Source organism: Echinococcus granulosus (assembly GCF_000524195.1).
Source record: "Echinococcus granulosus chromosome Unknown EG_S00081, whole genome shotgun sequence".
Taxonomy (NCBI): domain Eukaryota; kingdom Metazoa; phylum Platyhelminthes; class Cestoda; order Cyclophyllidea; family Taeniidae; genus Echinococcus; species Echinococcus granulosus.
Window position 1 is genome coordinate 136,342 of NW_020170461.1, and position 20,432 is coordinate 156,773.

A 20,432-nucleotide genomic window follows, 5' to 3' on the forward strand; every position below is an offset into this window, starting at 1 on the left:
TATATATATATATATATATATATATATATATATATATGGGAATGCACTGACTTCGCTTTTTGAGTTTTCAAGGGTTTAGTGGTGTCATTTTCTTTTTATAACCGTGTACGCCAAATAGCAAATACTTATTTGACCACAAACTCTTTCAAATAGGCATTTATTGCCGCGGTGTCTATGTGATTTCCATCGCCAACGTTTATCATGGGTCTTTGTCATTGTTTTTCCAAACCGGTGAGTCCGTGATTCGATTGTTTTTTTTCAAAATTGTGGATGCACAAAATATACCAGTCATATATTAAAATATTACCTACTGTACTTTGTTTTCGGTAGTATTTTTGGAAGCCTAAATAACTTGGCTTGTAGCCACGTTCCTAGCCTTACTTTTAACTTTATGCATAATAGTTGCGTATCTTGTAGTTGTTTAGAGCTAAAAATATCCTTTATTAAGTCTTTTAACGAAACTTGTGGGTGTGTGATCTTGCGCGCATGCGTGCGTGTATTTGGGTGCGTGAAACCCAATCCAATCATCTGATGTGTTAGCGTGCATTCTGGCAATAAATGCATTTGCGTGCTTTATTATCTTTACTTTTCCTATCCTTAAGCATGCATAAACGCCCAAGCGATCTTACTGATCCTGTAAGTTTACTTCCTGATGATGCTTTTTGTCGATTTCATCTTAACTCCGCATCCTAAAATTCTGATAGCTGATAGGCTTTACTGCCGCCACTTGTAACCACGACTCACGGCTTATAACATTATTAAAATCTGTTCTTTTTTGGTGAATTTGTGCTAGTTTTATTTCGAGTCTTTGGTGTCAGTCAACAACCACTTGAACCTAATGCAATTTGAGGAGGTGCTGGGATGTTGCTATTTTGTTTGATAATAACCTATATGAATTCCATTTTCCCCTTGACGGTGTTTTTTTCATGTTAAACAGTTTTGAATACCAATATTTCTCCCTCGGAAAAGTACAATGAAGAAAACAAAGACCAAGATTAGCGTTGATCTTTCTGCATGGTAATCATCAATAAGAAGGATTTCTTTGTGAGAAATCATAGATTTTTGTTAGAAATCATAGTAAACGTCATGAGATTTATCCGAACTAACTCCTACGTCATCTTGAGCGGAGGCGACTGCTGTGTACGCCCTCTCAGTCGCTTTTTTTCATATTCAGTCAAACTGTTCTCATGTGGGTTTTAGACTCGCCTCATTCTTCATTAATTCGTAGACCAAACACCGGAATTTTTATTAACGAAGCGCTAGTCATTCTCTTGAATACTTTCTTTTTTTTCCTTTCAAAATTGTGCAATCTCATTTGTTTTGATCTCATATAGTTGTAAATGCAGCACGAGTTAAGATAATACTTTATGGTTAATTTTTTTTCCTTCTTTGTAGGATAGGAAGAAAGATGTGCTTAAATTTTTCAAAGTCGCTTCTGAGAGTGAAATTATCAATGTAAGTTGGTTATTTTGGATTTTCCAAAAAACCAGTTTGCTTCTCGACACTTCTTAACAATTTATCTCGTTAACATCAACTCATGTAGCTGAACACTTTCTAAAATGTATTTTTGGGACGGCTTATGCAGTGTAATTTCATCTTCTTTAGTCATTGAGTAACAATGTTCTGCTAGAATAGTAAAACATCCAGGCCACGGTGGCTGGTTTTGCCCTGGCGACCTGATAGCAAATGCGTTAAGACACTTAAATCTAACTACGGGGGAAGGGATCCCATTTGGTGGCTATTATCTTAGACGAATTCAGTGGTTGCAGTGCATTGGAGATGTACATTTGGAAACGTTAGTTGTGTTAGGACAACGTTCTACAGCGTGCAGCACTTTTGCAATTCGCTCTTCTATTATCTTTAAAGCGGTACCCATCGTTTGGTGAAACTCTGGCGCATAACATCATTCTCAAACGTCAAAATGCCCCACTGAAACGCCTCCGCGACATTTGGAATTTGGGAGCTGTTCGGGAGGTACTACTTTCAGACTGTGGTATGGTTATTGATGACAATATCAAGTAAGTTACCTTGTTGTCAACTTTCAACTCGTCAGATAATTTGATTAAATCCGATACTAGTGCTTTCGTCATAGGCCTTTCTTATTCCTTTTTGCATGCCAAGAAATCTCCTCCTGCTGCACTAAATCAGTGCGTTTTTTTCAATCAGTGTCAAACAGTATTGTTGGAGGTGGAGGATAATGTGCTTAAGGCATCTATTGAACGCTCACAGTGATGAATGACTATTGTTTTGCGGACTTGGCACGCATCACCGTGATTGGAATCGTCACATACGTAGGGTTGTGTTTGAGACATTGACAGCATTCAAATCTCTCCCTACTACGGCCGAACATCTCATCGCTATAGATGCACGCGGGTTGTGAGTCGTGGTAGAGGACAGACGCACCTAGTGATAGTCATAGATGCGCAATGATATGGAGCACTCTTGGCAATTACCACTTCGAGTTGTGCTGTTACTTATACCTGCCACCTCATGGCGTGGGTGTAAAATTATGGTCCTCGGTTTCTCTTGGACTCTACTCGTATGCTTATTGAAATTGGTGTAACTTTGCGATTTTAGGATTGATATGGTTACGAATAGTGTGGGAACCACCTAAAAACTGAAAGTGATGCTTTTCTTTGGCTCCTAGGGATGAACAAGTAATAAATGAGCAACTCCCTCAACCTCGCTCTGTGTCGGCAAATACACGGCCTATCCCAGTGGCTACACATTATCCCTCGGCACCTCCACTACCACAGTTGCCACCAGCAGACCATGACGTCATAGAACTCTTCCGGACTCTCAAAGATATGGGTCTGGTTGAAAGATGGACGAAGTATATTAGTGATTCGGATATCCTCACCACCAATGATGCCCTGCCCTCCAACACCTATCGACTGGCCACGTGGAACCTGGATCGTTTCACTTTGGCAAAGGCCAGACACTCCGGATTTCGGGAAGCTATTTGCCTCACTATTCTCTCCAATCAATTCGATCTCATCGCCTTCCAGGAAGTGGTTGAACCCGAGTCAGTTCAATTGGTAGGCCGCGAAAACCGAGCTTTCTACTTATTTTATTTAAGTGAGTAAGATTAATTTCTTACAACTTAGTTGGTGAACGAGTTGAATGACCCTGTGCTGCCGATGATAAGGGGGTGGATTGCGGTGAACCAAGCTAAATATGGCTCCTACAAGGCCTTCTCATCGAGTGATAAGACGGGGCGAACCTTTCAGGCCGTGGAGTATTCTTCTATCCTCTACCGTTCCGATCGTGTGCAAGCTATCTCCTCACGTGTTCTGTCCGCCAGTGGGAAGTTTTCGCGGCTGCCTTTTTTGAGCAAATTTAAGGTTCGCCTGTTCTTAGCATACTTCATTTATTGTTGCTAGAATAGTCTCGATGTTTAGCTGGTTTTAAAAAGAAGGGTTGTGGGTGGGGTTGGTTGCCAATCTACTCTTTTTTCCTCTCATTAGTCTGTCATGTGATGTGCTTCATTTGCAGCTGGGATCGAGCACTCTTATGCTCACCTCGGTTCACCTCAGAGCACCGGGTTTAGAGGACACTCATTTAGAGAAGAATGCTGAAGAAGTTGCCTGCCTTGCTGACTTTGTCGATGCGATAATGGACACTCTTTCAGGTGAGTGATTGTTGTGCCAACTGCCAAACATAAGTTGGTGAATCTCTGTATCTCCACTTCTCGTTATTATAGACAAAATCTACTATGTCATCTTAGGCGATTTCAACATGGATCCTGGCAATAAGGGTGAGTTGAAATCTGAGATTCTTTGTAGGTTCTATGCTGTTTTGCGATGTTACTCTTTCTCCTATCCGTTGTTAGAAAAAATAAAAACGAAGTTTTCTTCATTGGTTGTCCTTTCGTCATTTTGGGTAAAGAGATCTTTGCGAACCAGTGATAATTGAGGCTATTACTTCGAGAACAAATTTTCAGCTGAAGGAAGCAACTTTTGGCACTTTTTTACAACATTTGCTGCTAGCGTCACACATAAGTGGCATCTCCTTGATTCTCTTTTCTGAGTTTCGTGTATCGTAAATATGTGACATGGACAAAATCACGCATTACAAAGGGATTACTTTGGTTTGAAACAATAAGAGAGATGTAAGATGTCTTTGATCCGGTAATACTTTTCCAGTTCTAAGCAGCAGTTGAATTTGTCCAGGAAATTAATCCCAGTTGTTGTCACATGTTGGAACGTGGTAGTTGATTTCGCTGTTAGATCCTGATAGTAAAAGCAAGCTTTTGTTGCCTAACAAGGGCCAAAGTTATTTACGATTGTTTATTTTATCCGAGAGGGAATAAGCGCAACTGCGATTACTACTGTTTGTAAAGTGCGCCTACTTGGTTCCATCATGAATTCCTCATGGGGTGGTGCAATTCGACACGCCTGCGGTTCGCTACCTATGCTTCGGTATTTCTTCCAGTGCTACCGCACCACCTTATGCCCTTTACTATCCCTCAAATCCTAATTCCTGCAATGTCATTTTAGTTGCTCAGTTTTGGCAAGTTTTTTTTAATAACTGAAGCTTGTATGTGAATTTTTGGTGGGTTAAGTCAAACTGTCACTTCTCTCTTCGTTGGTAGGCATAAGTAGCCTTATTTTCCTCTACAATTTACGATTTAATGTAATACTAGGCAATCATTCCAATACGTGCTCCGATTCCTTTTCACTTCTGTAACCTTATTTCTTAAATGAATGACAAGCACACCTTTATTCACTTTTATCCCCTTTTTTATATACTGCGGAAATACTATGGATATCACCTTGGTGATCTTATCCACTCAGTGATCATGCGAATATTGTGAGGTCATTGCAGGGTCACAAAGTGGTGTTCTTTTGAGCGGAGGGCGAGACGGGAGAGGGATCTCCATTTCCAAAGTACATTTTGTGCTACCATATGCTTAGCATTCTTTTTTTGGTGCCTTGACTGAAAGGTTAAAATAACTCACTTTTTCTCTTACAAAATAAGGCAATTTACCATACTTTCTACTGGGAAATGTACAATCCCAAAAAACACTTCTGCAGTTCCGGAATTGGAATTTGCAGGCATTCCAGAACTCTGAGTTTGCTTTGTTGACCTGTACCAAGGCCATTCAAGATGATAGGAATAGGTAGGAATGGCAACTATCCTGGAAGTCTGGCAATCCGATCCCCAGGCTAGCCCTCAGGCACCGTACTTCTGGTGCTCTCACAATATCCGCATTAGAGGACCCTTAATCAGTCCGAATGAGTCTCTCTATGCTGTCCGTGTCTGTACGCACACATAACACTTTATTGAGACTTAGGTCTGCCTCTTGGACCTTCAATATATCAGTATTACGAGGCTTGTTCTGTTACTTAGCTTTCGACGCTTTGCGTTCCCGCGGACTGGTCAGCACACTGCCGACAGCCTGCGCAACAATGGCGAGTGCAGTAGAGCGAGGCGCGGGCATCGGTCAAAGACAGGGGGATTCACGAGTGCCGTGCCTAGACAATGCATGGCTCTGTCCCAACCTTCTAGCCTCAGAGGTAGACGAGGGCTCGGGGGGATTGAAATTTACGGGCGTCAGCGCTGTAGTGATCCCATCCCGCCACCCTCTCATTCCCCTCCCCGACTTCTCTGACGGATGTGGACGACCCAGCAACCACTGCCCCGTCTACTTTGATCTGGCTTCCTACAGTGTCACCCATTCGACACCGCCTCATTGACTCTTTTTGGATCTTCTTTGTCTTCGAAATTTGCACGTGGACAGTAATTGAGCATTAACTTGCACGGTTTTTTCTCGGCACAAATTTACAAAGGGGGATTCGGCGCGGGTAAAAATGTTTGTGCATCCTTGATGGTTTTTTAGGCTTTTTCACATATGCAAATGTGCTTTTATTTTCACTTGGCAGAAAAGGCAGTCTTCCATTTTCACTTAAACAGTGATCCTGTTTTTTGCTGTTCGTGGTTTGTAGGGATGATGAGGTTAATTTGACATCTTCAAAGGGGCTGGCTGGCTAACCACTCTGTTAGAAAGTCCAATTCGTAAACTTTTGACCTGTAAAATAAAAATTTGAACCGGATTTTCCACACTAAATATCGCATTCGCCATGACATTTATGGGATAATTGGTGAAATGGACTTTTCAAGCTTGTTACACTTTAAGCACCAAAATTTACTCTCTCCAAATTTGCGGACAAATCTTTTACAGTCGAAAAGATAAAGCATCGGCAGCTCGGCATGATTGGGTTCTTCTATTGCCCGATTTCTATGCCGAGGTGGTTTTTTAATTTCAATGCGATTACTTCCTGCGTGTTAGGACCACCCTTCGAAAATTATTTTTTTAGTAAAATATCTGAGGAAGTGGTTTTTATGAAACGCCCCAAGACTTCCCTGAAAACGGAAAAAGACAGCGCCCTCGGTCTTGGTATTCGGTCCCTCAAGGGCATCCCCGTTGATCCTTCACTGGGCGGCCTGGCCCCCGGGGCATACTTGTAGTCCCAACAGCTCTTCTGTAAGTTAACAGTACATATTCTGCTCAGGTAGTGTGTATTCCTTCGCGCTGCATCCACTTCTTCAGCACAAAACTTCACTGTGTTCCTTCTTTTTCATCAAAGACTGTACATTTTTAATGGAGCCGTCTGTATTTTTCAATCTGAATTTCTAGCATAAATAACTGCCGTTGAAGATATGAAAATATTAAGTGTACTAAGTCTGTTATTTTATTTCAATTGGAGTGGTTCTTGTTTCAATGGATCGGGTTGCATCATGGTAAATTCAAGTTGGTATCCTTAACGGTTGTTTGTAGCCACCTACTGAACTTGTTCTTCCTTTGGAAAGTGCAAAAATGTGGTCTCTTTTGGGCTTTCTTCAACGTATTCTTTACAGTGTCATTAGCGTTGGAATCTTGAGGTGTTTCATTGTCTACTCGAGGGCCGACTCTGGCTAGAGGCAGTTCAGTCTACTTGCGACTTCTCGAAGTGGAGCCTTAAGTGCTCTTGAAACCAAAGTATTGCATATTCCCTCTTCCCATTGGAGCGTGGTCTCTGGCACTCCCCTTGCTTAGCCTCCCGTGTCGTCTATCACAAAGTATTCGGCGCTGTAAGAAAAACATCCATCAGTCATCCACACCAGTCATCGAAGTTCCATGCAACTGAGAGGATACTTGCCTGCAACATCACTGATCCCTCTTGGAAATTCTGTCCGATCTGGAGTTTTGGTTCTGTTAAACACGAACTGTATTTTGGTGAGGGACGAAGGAATGTATGGGCCATTTCCTGTGTCCATCGTTAGGCATAGAAACGCTAGCCTAAAAGTGTGTATAACAAATGGCGGATTATAACATGATTCTGCGGGGGTAGGGTTTTGTGTCTATTCTTCCTTGTCACTCGGTTTTCAGGGTCCCATTCAGCTCCTAGAGAATTGAAGGAGGTATCGAGTGATCACTTGATTGACATCTTCAGACATGTAATGTAGACAACTCCGTAACGGACTGTTCTAGGTGTCTAGTGGCGCTTCAACTGTTGACATCATTCCCATGGAAAACCTCATTTTCAACCCTTCTGTTAGGAGTTGTCACAGATTTCCCCCTTCCACAAAATATGCCCATCTTCTTCCAGTGACGGAAATCAGGGTATTTGTCCTTTTGGGATAGCGCTTGATTTCCCCTGCTACGAATGTAGTGCCCCAAGTTATTCCTGAAGGTGAAATATATGGGACTGGAGGCGCTACTACCATGTCTCGGCGACCATGTCGCCCGGTGAATGTGAAAAATGGAGCCTTAAGCCTCACTAAGCCAAAGTTAAGAGGTAAACGAACTGTCATAGTAACACATTGCCATCTCTGAAATATTTTGACGTACCAGAATTTCCTGTAGCATGGCGGGATTGTGTATGAGGCATCGTCAACACTCCGAAATCTGTGGTGCAAATTATCATTCCGATTAAAGCCTCATTTTAAAAAATATGACGGGAAAGGATTTTGTGCGTCTCCTCACCCATTTTCTATGTGATATTGCTATAGCACCTTATTTTAATTTGGTTTTAGTAGCGGACCACGCAGGGGTCTCCGCTATCCTATCTTCGCCGAGCGGCCTGGCCTCTAGGCCGTGCCTATAGCTCCCTGAGTCCCAAGCATTTTCCTCCTAATTCTATCGTACTGATCAGCTAGGAGCAAGTTTCGGTTTATTTTCTCAAAAGTTAGTTTGTTTAGTTGTCTCGAATGTTTGGAGACAAAATTTTGTATGTTACCCGTTTTCCTCGGCTGATTCGACATAGCAAAACTCCGTTCACCAGTGACAGGAGGGTGAAGAGTGGAAATTTTCGCATTGGACGATTATCTTGCAGATTAAGGACTCATTCCGAAGAATAGGGAAAATATGCCTTTTGAGATTGCTGCCAACGCTGCGTCATTGAAAGTTTTCTATGTGTTACGTTACAATTTTCACTTCTTCTGACTAGACGAAGGGGGCGTCACCCTAGCGCCCCGAGACTTCCCTGAAGGTGAAAGAAGATGCAACACTTGGACAGAATATGCATTTTTGATACGCAGTAGAGCCTGGGGGTTACTGGCACGACCCGGGGGCCAGGTCGCCCGGCGGAGGTGCAATGGTGGGGCCCACTAAGTGGCCCATTATCGAAGCTGAGGGTTAAACAACTAACGTATTGAAATCGTGTCCTCCTCAGTCGTGGTCTGTGGTCATCCATACCCGAATTACTAACTTTCCTAACCTCCTTTGAAGATTTTTAGGCATTATTTGTTTCAAAAACCTGCTGCGTTGGTTTGGAAGGCGGGGCTTTTGTTCCATTTGGAAGGAAGTTTTAAGAAGGTTTCTTGACGGAAGGATTTGCGGGCCCTTGAAGTGGATGATCATCACCTTGCATAAGGATCCCTTGGTGAACATTTTAAGTCCTTAAAATCAAAATCTTTTGAGAAAATTACCTAAACAAGCTTCCGGTTTGGTGTACAATTTGTGTGAGAATAGCGAAGATAGGAATTTATCTGGGAATAAAGTTTTTTCGTACCATCTTATTTGGTGATTCCGACTAGCGACAGCTAAATATTATGTTTTTTAATTTTAAATATATTATAACGGAAGCGTAAAATTTTTATCAATGCTCCAACACTTTAGCTCTAATCGTAGTTTGCAAAAAAACTTCACTATTCCTTGCTTGGGTCGTTGAGGCTGAATTTGGTTAAATAATCATAAGGCCAGTCAACCAATTTGATGGCAGTGACAACCGTTTTTGCCATTCCAATAGACCTATTTATTTACCCTTGGAGTGCACTGGATAGGTGATTTTATACTGGTCTGGCATATACCTTCAATTGTATTTTAATGGTTAACTGTCATCCTGTCACATATGTGTGACAGTGTACTCCTAATCAATGTGTAATAGCTGATTGTAGCGGATCATGTTGCAAGTAGATTAGTCTGGTTTAAAGAGATAACTTAGACGTGGGTTGTCCGTTGTCTAACTTCAATTCTTGTTCTTGGTGGCGGGGCCACTTAGGGGCTCCACCATTGTACCTCCACCGGGTGGCCTGGCTTGGGGACCGTGCCAGTAGCCCCAATCCCTTCTCTACGTCAACAATGCATATTAAAGCCGAGTATTGCAACTTGTTTCGTCTTCAGGGAAGTCTCGAGGTGCCACATGCAAAAATAGCTTAGGAGAGAAAAATACGACAACTGAGTTATGGCGGTCGACATGCCTCTGCTGTTCCTCCAGGGAACGCGCTCTACAAGATCGTCTCGAGAACTAAGGGCATAAAAAAAATCTCCTGACTGGCCTCTGCCTTATTTGCGTCTAGTGACCTGTCGAATCCGCGTGAGATGTATTCGGATTTCACTATCTAAAACACCTTTAAATTACGGTTGTAGTTGATTTACTAACTATGTTTTCACGAATCTACTCCCATCCCATCTGTTTGCCTTGGGGTAAATAAAAATCGTGTTTTCGTGCTCACCGGTCCATCTGTGGAAGTGAAGCTAATTGTGCCTCACTTCAACTCAAATTGCAGCCCGCTAGTTAAAAGTATACTGCAAATCCATCGAGCATCGTTGGCAAGTGGATTTTGAATAAATTTTATCGTAACAGTAATGAATTTAAGAACCAATTTTCTACATTATTAATGGTTTCTTCGGTCTTATTCAAATTATTAAAAACCTTAAATAAGTGCGACAGTCGCTTTCTTTTCTTTCAACAGGTTCTAAGTTTATTGCATAGGGAGCAGGTCTTTGCTCGAGCCTCTTCAAGTTGGTTTGCTTTGTAGTGATGCATTTGAAAGATCCCCGGATGTTTGAAGGCTATCATTTACTGTCCTCCATCAACTTTTGGCAACCGTAGTGGATCTTACTCCCTTGTTCAAAGTCACGGTGATGGTAGCCATTTTCGTACGTTCTATTGATGGTATTTCTGATTATTTTTTTTCGTCTTTTATGTGTAGATGTGAAATAAATTAACAAACAAGTTTTGGTAGGATATGCTAACTACATTTAATCCTATTTCTAGAATGGTTATCCTCTAGTGCTGATATGCCGATGTGGGTGTATCGCCTTTCTGCTTCATACAGATTTTGATTTAGCAATTTAGGCAAGGATTTTTATCACATTTGACAAGTTAAAATCGGTCATGTGGAAGTTGAGAAGATGCCTGATGCCACAAAATGGCATCACAGTACCCTGTGAATGAATAAGCCTGATCAGTGACTATGAAATTTGCACTAGTTTCGCTGTGAGCTTTTGGCTAATCAAAGAAAAAGGGTATCCACGTAGTTGATCGGTTAAAATTTTCTGTCCGGACTGATCCACTTTAAATCCCTGATGCCTAACTTTGTTATGCAAATTTTAATTAATAGAAAATTAAGTGGATCGCCAAGTTTTCTACTTCTCCAAGATTGACAAGACATAGGATACTTTACTTGAAAAGACAATCTTTAGGTTTTATGAACTAATTTGATAACTTTTACGGTGGTAAATGAGGTATTGTGTCAGTTAATTCATTAGTTCGGGCTTCAAAATATTACTCTTTGAATTTAGGTTATTCTGGCGCCCAAATGTTATTTAATTGTGAAGAAATTCAAAATAGATTATAAAGAGTACCATTATAAGGCGTTGGTTATTTGTTTAGCTCTCAGTTTTGGCAAAGGAGCCACTTAGGCCCTCCTTCATTGTACCTACACTGGGTGGGCTGACCCCTGAACCATGCTAGTAGCCCCATGCTTCGCTGTAGGTCGACAATACGTAGTCTACCGGAGTGTTGTTTCTCTTTTCGCTTTCAGGGGAAGTCTCGAAGCACTGCATTGGTGGCAGCAGATAGCGAATCCTATCTTAACAACCTCCTTAATTTCTACTGCTGGGTGATGAACTCTAGAAGGGCGGAAGAAGTTCATATGCTGTGGATGGGCGAATCTGTAGCAACCCGTAACAGAAGGGCTGAAAATGACGTCTACCTTTGGCAGCTAACCCATTCCCGTAGTCAGTAGGAATGCCATTAACAATAGCCATAGTTGTAAACCAAGTGGGAAAGTTCGATACGGAGCTGTCTACAGTTCCTGCATAAAGTTATCAACCATGTCAACTTGCGATACCTCCCCCACTTCCTTGCTAACTGGATTAAAACCAGATGGATATATCTGGGTAGCACTGAAGTGAGATAAAAGTGGCAAGGAAGAATACAGGTGAAGTTCCAAGGGCATGGAACTATGCTAAACTTCGTCCTTTGCTGCATGAAGCTGCTGTTGAGCCAGTGTCCCTACAACTAGCTATGGACATGCGTTAGTGCCACCACAACCCCCCTCTGCCAATACAGTTGCCATACAGGGCGAAATCCCAGATCCAGTATGATTGGTAAGAGGGGATGGTGACGTAGTGGTCAGGTATCTTCTCAGTTGTACTAGAATTCGATGAATTGGAGTGATTGTTTGTGAATTTCGTCCTGCTGCCCCGATCGCGTTGTGATGGCTTACACGGGAGGTTGACCAAGGGTGATCGCTGATAATGGCGCTTAAAAAAGGCGAGAGATTGTGTAATCCTCTGATCGTTTGTTTAACTCTCGTTTTTGGTAACGGGCCGCTTAGGTACTTCGCCATTGTACCTTCCTCGGGTGGGCTGGGCCCAAGTCGTACTTTATTATCCTGAGTAGAATTGAGCGAAAAAATTTTAATAGAATTTTGCATTTGTATAACACTAATAATAATTAAGCCAGCTTTTACTGAATTTGGCTTAAAAAATACTGCAGATATAAAATCAGCCTTGCGAATTTTTTAATATGCTGCAAAGACTTATGTCAGAACAACCTAGCATTGATTCAGTCAGGTTTGAATTCGGACACTTATGCATACAAACTTCTGTTTTCGTGCTTAATTCAACTTGAAATGTATTTTATCCGTTTAAAAAACTGCAAAGTATCACACCTAATTTAATCTACTGGTAGCTTACGTAGAACATATTTCCAGCTATATAGAGTCTGCAGGTTGTATAAATACATGTGTTTGGTAGCAAAATGATATTTATTTCACTGTTGTAGGACGCAATTCGTAATTAAGCATTGCTTTCTTTCCCTTATGCTTCCAGTGTCTAAGACTTTCGACAAGTTTATGACAAATGTACCCTCTGACTTCCCGTCTTTATTGAATAAGTTAGGCTGAACACGAAAGAAAGAGGTGTGGAATAGGCTTAATATTCTGTGTCCCTTGTAATGAAAATGAAATGTTCTACCTAGATTCCAAGGGACACCTACATCTAGGTAAGTCTACAAGTTTCTACTTAAAGAAGTGGTAGGAAGTATGGAATGCATAACATTAATTAACTTTTGCTTTTAGACAAATTCTCCCAATTGAAAACCTATCGGTAAATGAAATGCATTTTGCTGACAAATGCATTCCGGTCTTAAGCTGTTCTTTTTCTCAAAAATTTGCCAGACAAATCGCTTTCAAATCACGTCTATTTTTGAGTTCAATGAGGGTCGATGTCGGGGGAGGGGAGGATTTTCAGCGACTTCAAGGTCAGTGTTCAAAATATGACAAGAACTATAAACGGCCCCATTACCGTTTCTATCATTTCATTTATGTCTCCCTATCTTCTCTTCCATTTCATAAGTAACTTTCTAATACTGAGTCCTAAAATACGGTAATAGCGTGGATGAGGATGGGGCCAAATCCAATTTCCATCCCATCCTAAATCGCAGTATTGGCGGGTCATTTTCGAGGTATAAGCTCTTGTACTCTCTCGTAGGGCCAGCTAGATTACTTCCTTCCAACTAAGTGACTACCCTTAGTTAATTGGGAAGAGGAGGGGGATTTTCCTACACACCTGCAGATAATTCTTAGGATTACTCGGTAAGTCTTAAAAAATTGCACGCATTTGCCTCTAAATCGTCTGGAAAGTTTTGGTTTCCCCTATAAAACAATCCTATTCCCTGAGTAGTATGCATTCCTATGATGCAGTAATCATAAATTTCACCTTATCAGTGCACCAAATATCAAAGTATTCAAATTTGTACAGACTATAAACAGACGCTCACACGGCCTATATTTGGTGAGGCGTCATATATTAGCCGATGCTGTTACGAACTCAGCAGACTATCAACTAAAATCTTCCCATTGGTGGCTCGCGCTTCTCTAATCGCCCTCCATTTATTGCAAATAAACTAGGCTTTTAAAAAGTACTTATTCACCATTATCACCTTAAATTTGCTGTCCCAGATAACACGACTTATAAGACGCTCTTTTGAAACGTGTTTTGCGATAAAATATTTCGGATAAGAATCATAATACACGCAAAACACTTTCAATAGCATCCTCTGTGAATTGAAGTCGCGATGAGTTGCGTAATTACCAAGTTTACTATCATGGCCTCGAGCAAAATCAACTGTTACGACGCTTAAAAAGGTGTTTTAATTGATGTTATGCTACTCGGGAAACGAAAGCATGATTTTTTCTGAACTCAGAACACTCTATCTCAAAAAAGTCCACGTTTGATTTTATGAAACTTTTTATTGTAACAGACATTCCCAAATCATTCCAGTAATCGTGGCCTTACTCACTCCCGTTTCGCTGAGACTACGTGAAGATACACTTTCAGGACAAAAACAGTCACCCTAAATCCAAGGTCAATCCACTACTATGGGCACACTTGACCAAGCCAACCGAGTGACCCTGGCCCAGACGCAGTCTCGGCTTCAGCGCCCGGCAGTATCCACAAGTCAGCAACTAGGTCCGTGCCTGCACGGCACCGTTTTGTAGACTCACCCGCATCTACTCGATGAAGGCGTCCACCATGAAGTCTTCACCCATTAATTAGTTTGGTGGAGGCGACTTGCAAACATAATCTACAATTTGTAACCGTATTTCTTCAAGCTCAATCAACCACTCTAAGCCACAATTCGGTTTAACCATTTATTACATGCGAATAACAAACAAACATTGTGTCAAAAAATGCTATACATGAGACAAAAAGGGCCAATTTTATTACTGAAGACTGCATAATTTGTGGGTAACGGTGTTTGTTGCATCCGATTCACTTGTCAACCTTGATTACAGTGGACAAGACGTCTGATCTCCCTCTGTTTTCGAGCAATCAGTTTTGCAAAACATTAAACTCAAGTGACCTGCCTCCAGCCTGAAAGGAATTCGATAACACCCGATAAGTTAGCCATTCATTCAGCCAAATAATACCCCAATTTCTCATAAACATCTCATGCGTGGATTTAAACAGTCTCATCTGCTTGATTGATAGTCTTTCTTGTTCCCTATCCTCAAATCTACCTACTAATTACTTAATTTGTCTTAAACTTTTTCAATAATGCTAAAAACTTATCATTCAATTTTGCATGAATTTAGTGAGGTTCTGTTTGGGAATCAAAGGCGGGAAAGTCGCAAAGCAGAATCACCTTCAAGATTTGTAGAATACCTTATTTTAAAACGATTGGGACATTAATGTCTAGTCATTTCCAAAGGTTCTCTTGGACACTTCAGAAAGTCCATTAGTTAATACTATTTATTCAAACAATAACTTGCAGTCATATTAGAAGGTCACGTAGGGAAATTATTAGCGCATGCGCATAAACTACGCTATAGCCTGGATACGGCTTTGAAAAGATGGCAATACAAGAAGTTTCTCTAAACATTCTTGTGCTATTTATCCCACAATAATCCCAACCACTTTGCATTGTTTTCTTCTCAAAATTGTATAGTAAATTCTAAATTTCGGAAAATACTCTTAAATACAAATAGCTTGCACCATCTTTGATTCGCATTGTTAAATGTACACGTTAAACGTAGAATTTAAAAATGGTATTAAGAAATTAAAACACTTAATTGATTATCTGCATTACTGTAAAACCACTCACCTCAACTACAAACAAAAGAAGTAAACTCGACAACTTAAGCCCAACAAGTCAACTATGAACGAAAAGTCGTTCAGCCATTTCAACTTTTCATTGTAGTGGAAATTTGCTTCTACGTCTTGGCCACCGTGTCCCATTGATTGTCGAACTTATGGAACAATTGATGGGCGAAATTTGTTCTGGAGGAACTCTAGACAATGTGGCCCTTATAACTGTCTCAAATCACCGTCTTGCCCAACAAAACCAAATTAGAATAATAGAATAATAAAATCTGAATCTCGGTTAAGAGCATGCCCGTACAGAAACCCCATACAGGTAGAGCCAATATTAGAATTTCGGGTTAATCTGATACTGGGAATTCGTCAAGGGAGCTAGCAATGAGCTTATTTTGCGGTGTAAAATTTACACTTAATATATGCTGCAATTTAATCGTATGAAGCAGGGCGAAGGGGGTATAGAGTTGATTTTAAAAAATTTTAGGCATAGCTGCTCCGCCTCCAGGCTTAAATGCTTTTGCTATCGCTTACGGATTAAAAATGGAGTTGAGTTGATGTGGCGGTCCTCTAAATAACCGCTATTAGCGGCGCAAAGGATGAGCGTCTACTGTAACTTGTTTTTGTTTTACTGCAAACGAACACTTGCGCTACCAAGATGACCAATTTGTGAACTAAAAAGTAGTAATTTTTTCAAATCAAAGAACGATCATAAACTGAATGGTGTGTCGCCGAATTCTATTAAATGAGCTTCGTGCACGTGGGCCCGGATTCTGCCTAATTGCCGACCTGGTCAATCGGAGGGAAGGTGTCAACGCGGACGTCTTTATTTGCCGAAGGGTTAATAAGCGAGGGGTACATGACGGCCGGATAATTAATGGAGGTTGCCAGGGCATGGATGCTCCCGGCCCAGTGCAGTTATGGCTAGTTAATTGACCCTTACATTATTAGTGCTACTTAGCTCAGTTCCTTCTAGTATCTTCGGGAGTTAACCCTAAAGTAGGGAATCGCTGGAAAATCAAAACAAAAACAGTTTTTCGGGGCGCCGCAGCCATGACCGCCACATCCCACCACACAATCGTGGCACTAGTATAAATCAAAATTTGACTAACCTTTCAACTACTCATTGACACACACATACACACTTTTAATGTGTTAATGTTTATTACTCTTTTTTTAAAGCAAATCTGACGTGCAAGGAGAAAGTGGGATTTGATAAATAAACAATTGGCCTGTTTGATTGAAGACGTGTAAATATACCTCCTTATCTCTTGTGCATTGTAATGCGTTGGTCGTTTGGCATTCCGTTTTGGTAAAGGGCCACCGAGAGGCTAGGTCGTGGTACCTTCACAGAGCGGCCAGGCTTCTGGGCCATGCCAAAAGCCCATTATGTCTTCTTTCGCCTTGAGAAGATCTTCGGGACGCTACCCACGCACCAAACAAGCTTTTTTAACCCACTTTCAAGAAGTTATACAATAAAAAAATTCTCGAAAATTCGTATTTATCAGTGATTGACGAGTGAAATGAGGCATGGTCTGTGTGGCGTTAACCACTTAGACGCTCCATTGTGTTTGGATAATGCCAGCGTCTTAGTGGCATGGACTCTATTCCATGCCTTATAGACCACGGCGACTTAGCGACCGATGAAGCTGCTCTGATAGGCTGAATAACGGTGGGCACTATGGAAGAGGGCTCTAGAGAAGCACAACAGAAGAGCTCTCGTAAATACATTAACTTTGGCAAGGCCTCACATTCAAAACCTCCTCTCTATATGATGTCACTCCTTTCCGGCCAACGTTCATTGAACGTTTCCAATCAACATCGCAGTGTATTGCCACCACTAGGGAAGTGAGTAGCTTTACAGTCACTTGGACAGCTCATCGTGTCGTCGTTCGCTGATCGTTGATAACAATGTGCGGGATGAAGTGGAGACGCCGGAGACGGGCTCCATAGTCTCCATCACTCACTCCACAACTATCAAGACATTCCCTTATAACGCGGAGATCAAAAAGTACTTTTCATTTGCAAACTTTAGCAGGATCCAGCTGACAATGAGATAAATAGTAGGTTCAGTAAACATTTTATAATTTGTCTGTTAACGTAGGTGATACTCGACCTTCATTCCGGTGGACAATCAGGCGCCAAAATTTATTTGTTTTAAGTAATATCAAAAAATATTGTAAAACTAAACAAGTTCCTCAAATTCATATATTGCTTCCGTTATTTTTTTTCCTGCTAAGTTGTGGATTGCTATCCTCATTATTTTTAAATTTTAACTTTGATTTGATGTCGAGTAATCCCAGGCATTAAAACAAAATAATTAGGACAGTTAATTAACTCCCAAGTCTTTAGTAACAGTACCACTTTCTATCTATGTAATGCTATGATGATTACGGTACCATGGGCGTTTGTTTGAGTGCGCAGTTCTGGGTGGCAGGCAGACAGTATGGCCCATTTTTGTGATAAAGAAGGTGTCCTTGGATCTGGAGGGGGAGGAGGAGGAGGAGGAGGAGGAGGAGGAGGAGGAGGAGGAGGAGGAGGAGGCGAAAGAGGAGCAGAATAGGGAAAAGAGCAAAGGGATGGAGTGAACAGTATAGTTATAACCTTCACAGCCGTCTTCATTTGTCTTCAACATGTGCTTCGGACCCTTATTCTCCCCTACTCTCCGTTGAGTGATTTTGGCTTGGTATATGTGCGGCAGTATGGGATGCGAGCAGGCGGTGTGCATCATTCCCCATGTCGCCCATGCATGCATTCTTGCATCCCTTCTCTGTGCCGGTAGAACTGCTCCCACACGAGTGTGCCTAATGACTTCCTTGAAGGTAACTTGGATGACGAGTCCATCCTCTGACGGATTAAAGAAGCCTTGTACCTAAGGGGAATTAGTGTTTAGGAATGGAGCCGGAAGAGGTGACTAATGTGGATGGCGATGGGGATGAGAGGGTTCACGACGAGTGCATCGACTTTTGGTGCCAGCTCCAATTCGCATTGTTGTAAGCAAAGCATGGCCTATCCTCCGAGAACTTCCATCCACGGTGACGCTGACCATTTACAGATAGCTAGGCAAGGATGCTTGACGTCTTCATAACAAAGATGTCAGTTGATCCAATCTCTTCATGCGAAGGCCTCAGTGTGGCTCTGAGTCAACGACTTTGGGAGATTAACAAACTGTGGACTGGGGATAGATGGGCGTCAGTTCATCGGCCCTTATTGTCACCTTCTATGCTACTTGTCTATTCACCTCGACACTTACATTATAGTCATGTAAATTAAACTATTAAACCCAGTCTCTATCTCGAGGTAAACCAATTTCCCTCAATTCCACAGTCGCAGAAACTTCGGGAATGCGCCTCGCTGGATGGCACTATTCAAAGTACTCATTTCCGCCCTCTGACATTAAGCAATCGCAAGAATCCACGCAAAGGAAAGGAAGTGTGAGAGAATAAAACTCTGGTGGCAGGAGCGTAGTTGGCTGGGATACGACTTCTTAACCACTGCTTTTGGTAGTTACCTTCCAGGAGAAATGCAGTGCATGAAAACTGGAACTTGTAGGTATTTGTTTCCCTTCTATTCCGCCAGATTGGTGGGTGTTGCCACTTTCGCTAAGGTACCTCGATCCGCTGGTAGGGAAGTTCAAGTTCTAGGATTTGACTATGCCCAACACACTGGTCCAAAGGAAATACTTTGATATCTAACTCTACATCTGGTCTTCCATCTTTGGCTAGGGATACAGAGGAGGCTGATTTTGCGTCTGCACAACTGCTCGAACAAAAGCAGCCTCTAGTAGTCAGCTCTCTCAAATTTCAAGTGATAAATGGTAGAGTTACAATCAAATGACGAAGAAGTGAAAAATGGACATGATTATGGAGAAATGGCCTTATTTTCCTCTTTGGTAGGGGGAGTGGAATGTGCCTGGTGCGAAAAATCGTCTGTGGGTTGGCACAACATCCAGGGTGGTGCAAACCTGGACTCGTGTTGTGGTGGTGGAAAAGTGGTCAAGACAACAGTGACTCGATGAGTGGTGTTAGTGCAGAAGAAAAAAGTGTTCGGCAGTAAATAATGTTATAGGTGCATATATTCTGCATGAAAGAGAGCCACCAGTCAACCATTCCTCCTCTTATAGACTTAAGACTTCATGTGGAAATGGCTGTGGAGAGTGATAGGTGAAGTGGTTGCCAAGGTAGATATTTGTCTGTTGTAAATACCTTAGATATTTGCCTAGATATTCAAACCGTCATAGGTCAGCCTGTTTCACTGCGCTTATTGCCATAGTTTCTAGAGTGAGCCTACTTAACACTGAGACTGCTTCTGCAGACGCAGACTTCAGGACGAGGTAGACACTCCACAATCAAGCAAAGTATCCACACACAGAGGTGACTGCTATGCTGTCGGTCTGAATAAACAGTCAACAATATCAATGGCACACAGTCAGTGGTCAGAGGGACCTACTGATCACTCTTTCAGTGGATAGATGGTGATGCTGCCACGCTTCAAGCTTTTGTTCACCGCTACTGTTGTAAAGGGTGTTGAGGCTACCCGACAAGCATCCAGTACCACAAATGCTACTTGCAGTGGCCTTCTGTTTACTTCAATGCCTCGCATGTCCCCATTTACTCTACACAAGCTACGAATGTTTAGAGCACTTTGAAACCGCATTTTTGTCCGCCTTCCTTCTTTCCACTTCACAAAAGGGAAGTTGTGTAAATGAGCTTGTTCAAAAAACTGACATATATTTGATGGCACGTGTCACCCTTGATGACAATGTCCGTCAATCAAGTTGTTAGCCAAGCGGATTACCGTATCCTCGCCGGAAGGGGTGGTCAATCCAAAAACCTTCCGAATGAAAGGATATGCACTCGTGTATGGGCGTGTATGGTGCCGGACTTGATGGGTGTTCTCCCTTCTCACACATCGAAGCCATCTTTGACGACCTTTTCCCTCAACTACAGTGTATCTCCACATGGAATCGGTCACTGTGGGGAAATGAATGCGAGTAAGTGTGAGTTTCTCCAACTGCATTGGCAGCCCTGTTATTTCTACTGGAAGGGATGGGCAGACCTTGACAAGTGCACAACACGAGGCTGGAAGTACTTTTACCACCGACGAACGGACATGTGAC

The 20,432-nt window shown here is 41.9% G+C and overlaps 2 protein-coding genes across 2 annotated transcripts in view; one reads left to right on the plus strand and one right to left on the minus strand. All coding sequences in view use genetic code 11, as the record gives it.

The window, feature by feature from the left end:
* Positions 1–8,077, plus strand: part of EGR_07571 (Endonuclease/exonuclease/phosphatase family domain-containing protein) — a gene marked incomplete at both ends in the record, with an annotated part of 8,370 nt that extends 293 nt beyond the window's left edge. Inside the window, 9 exons of the mRNA XM_024496820.1 lie at positions 1,396–1,455; positions 1,867–2,018; positions 2,648–3,038; positions 3,108–3,344; positions 3,496–3,631; positions 3,704–3,757; positions 5,353–5,672; positions 6,361–6,467; positions 8,023–8,077. Coding sequence (XP_024348756.1) covers positions 1,396–1,455; positions 1,867–2,018; positions 2,648–3,038; positions 3,108–3,344; positions 3,496–3,631; positions 3,704–3,757; positions 5,353–5,672; positions 6,361–6,467; positions 8,023–8,077 — 1,512 coding nt within the window. The remainder of the gene's footprint in view (positions 1–1,395; positions 1,456–1,866; positions 2,019–2,647; positions 3,039–3,107; positions 3,345–3,495; positions 3,632–3,703; positions 3,758–5,352; positions 5,673–6,360; positions 6,468–8,022) is intronic.
* A 9,603-nt stretch (positions 8,078–17,680) lies between these two features.
* On the minus strand, positions 17,681–17,935 carry EGR_07572 (hypothetical protein; the record flags this gene model as incomplete). The annotated part of the gene is made up of 1 exon (XM_024496821.1): positions 17,681–17,935. One exon carries the CDS (start codon positions 17,933–17,935, stop codon positions 17,681–17,683), a length of 255 nt encoding a protein of 84 aa, XP_024348757.1.
* Positions 17,936–20,432: the final 2,497 nt, after the last annotated feature.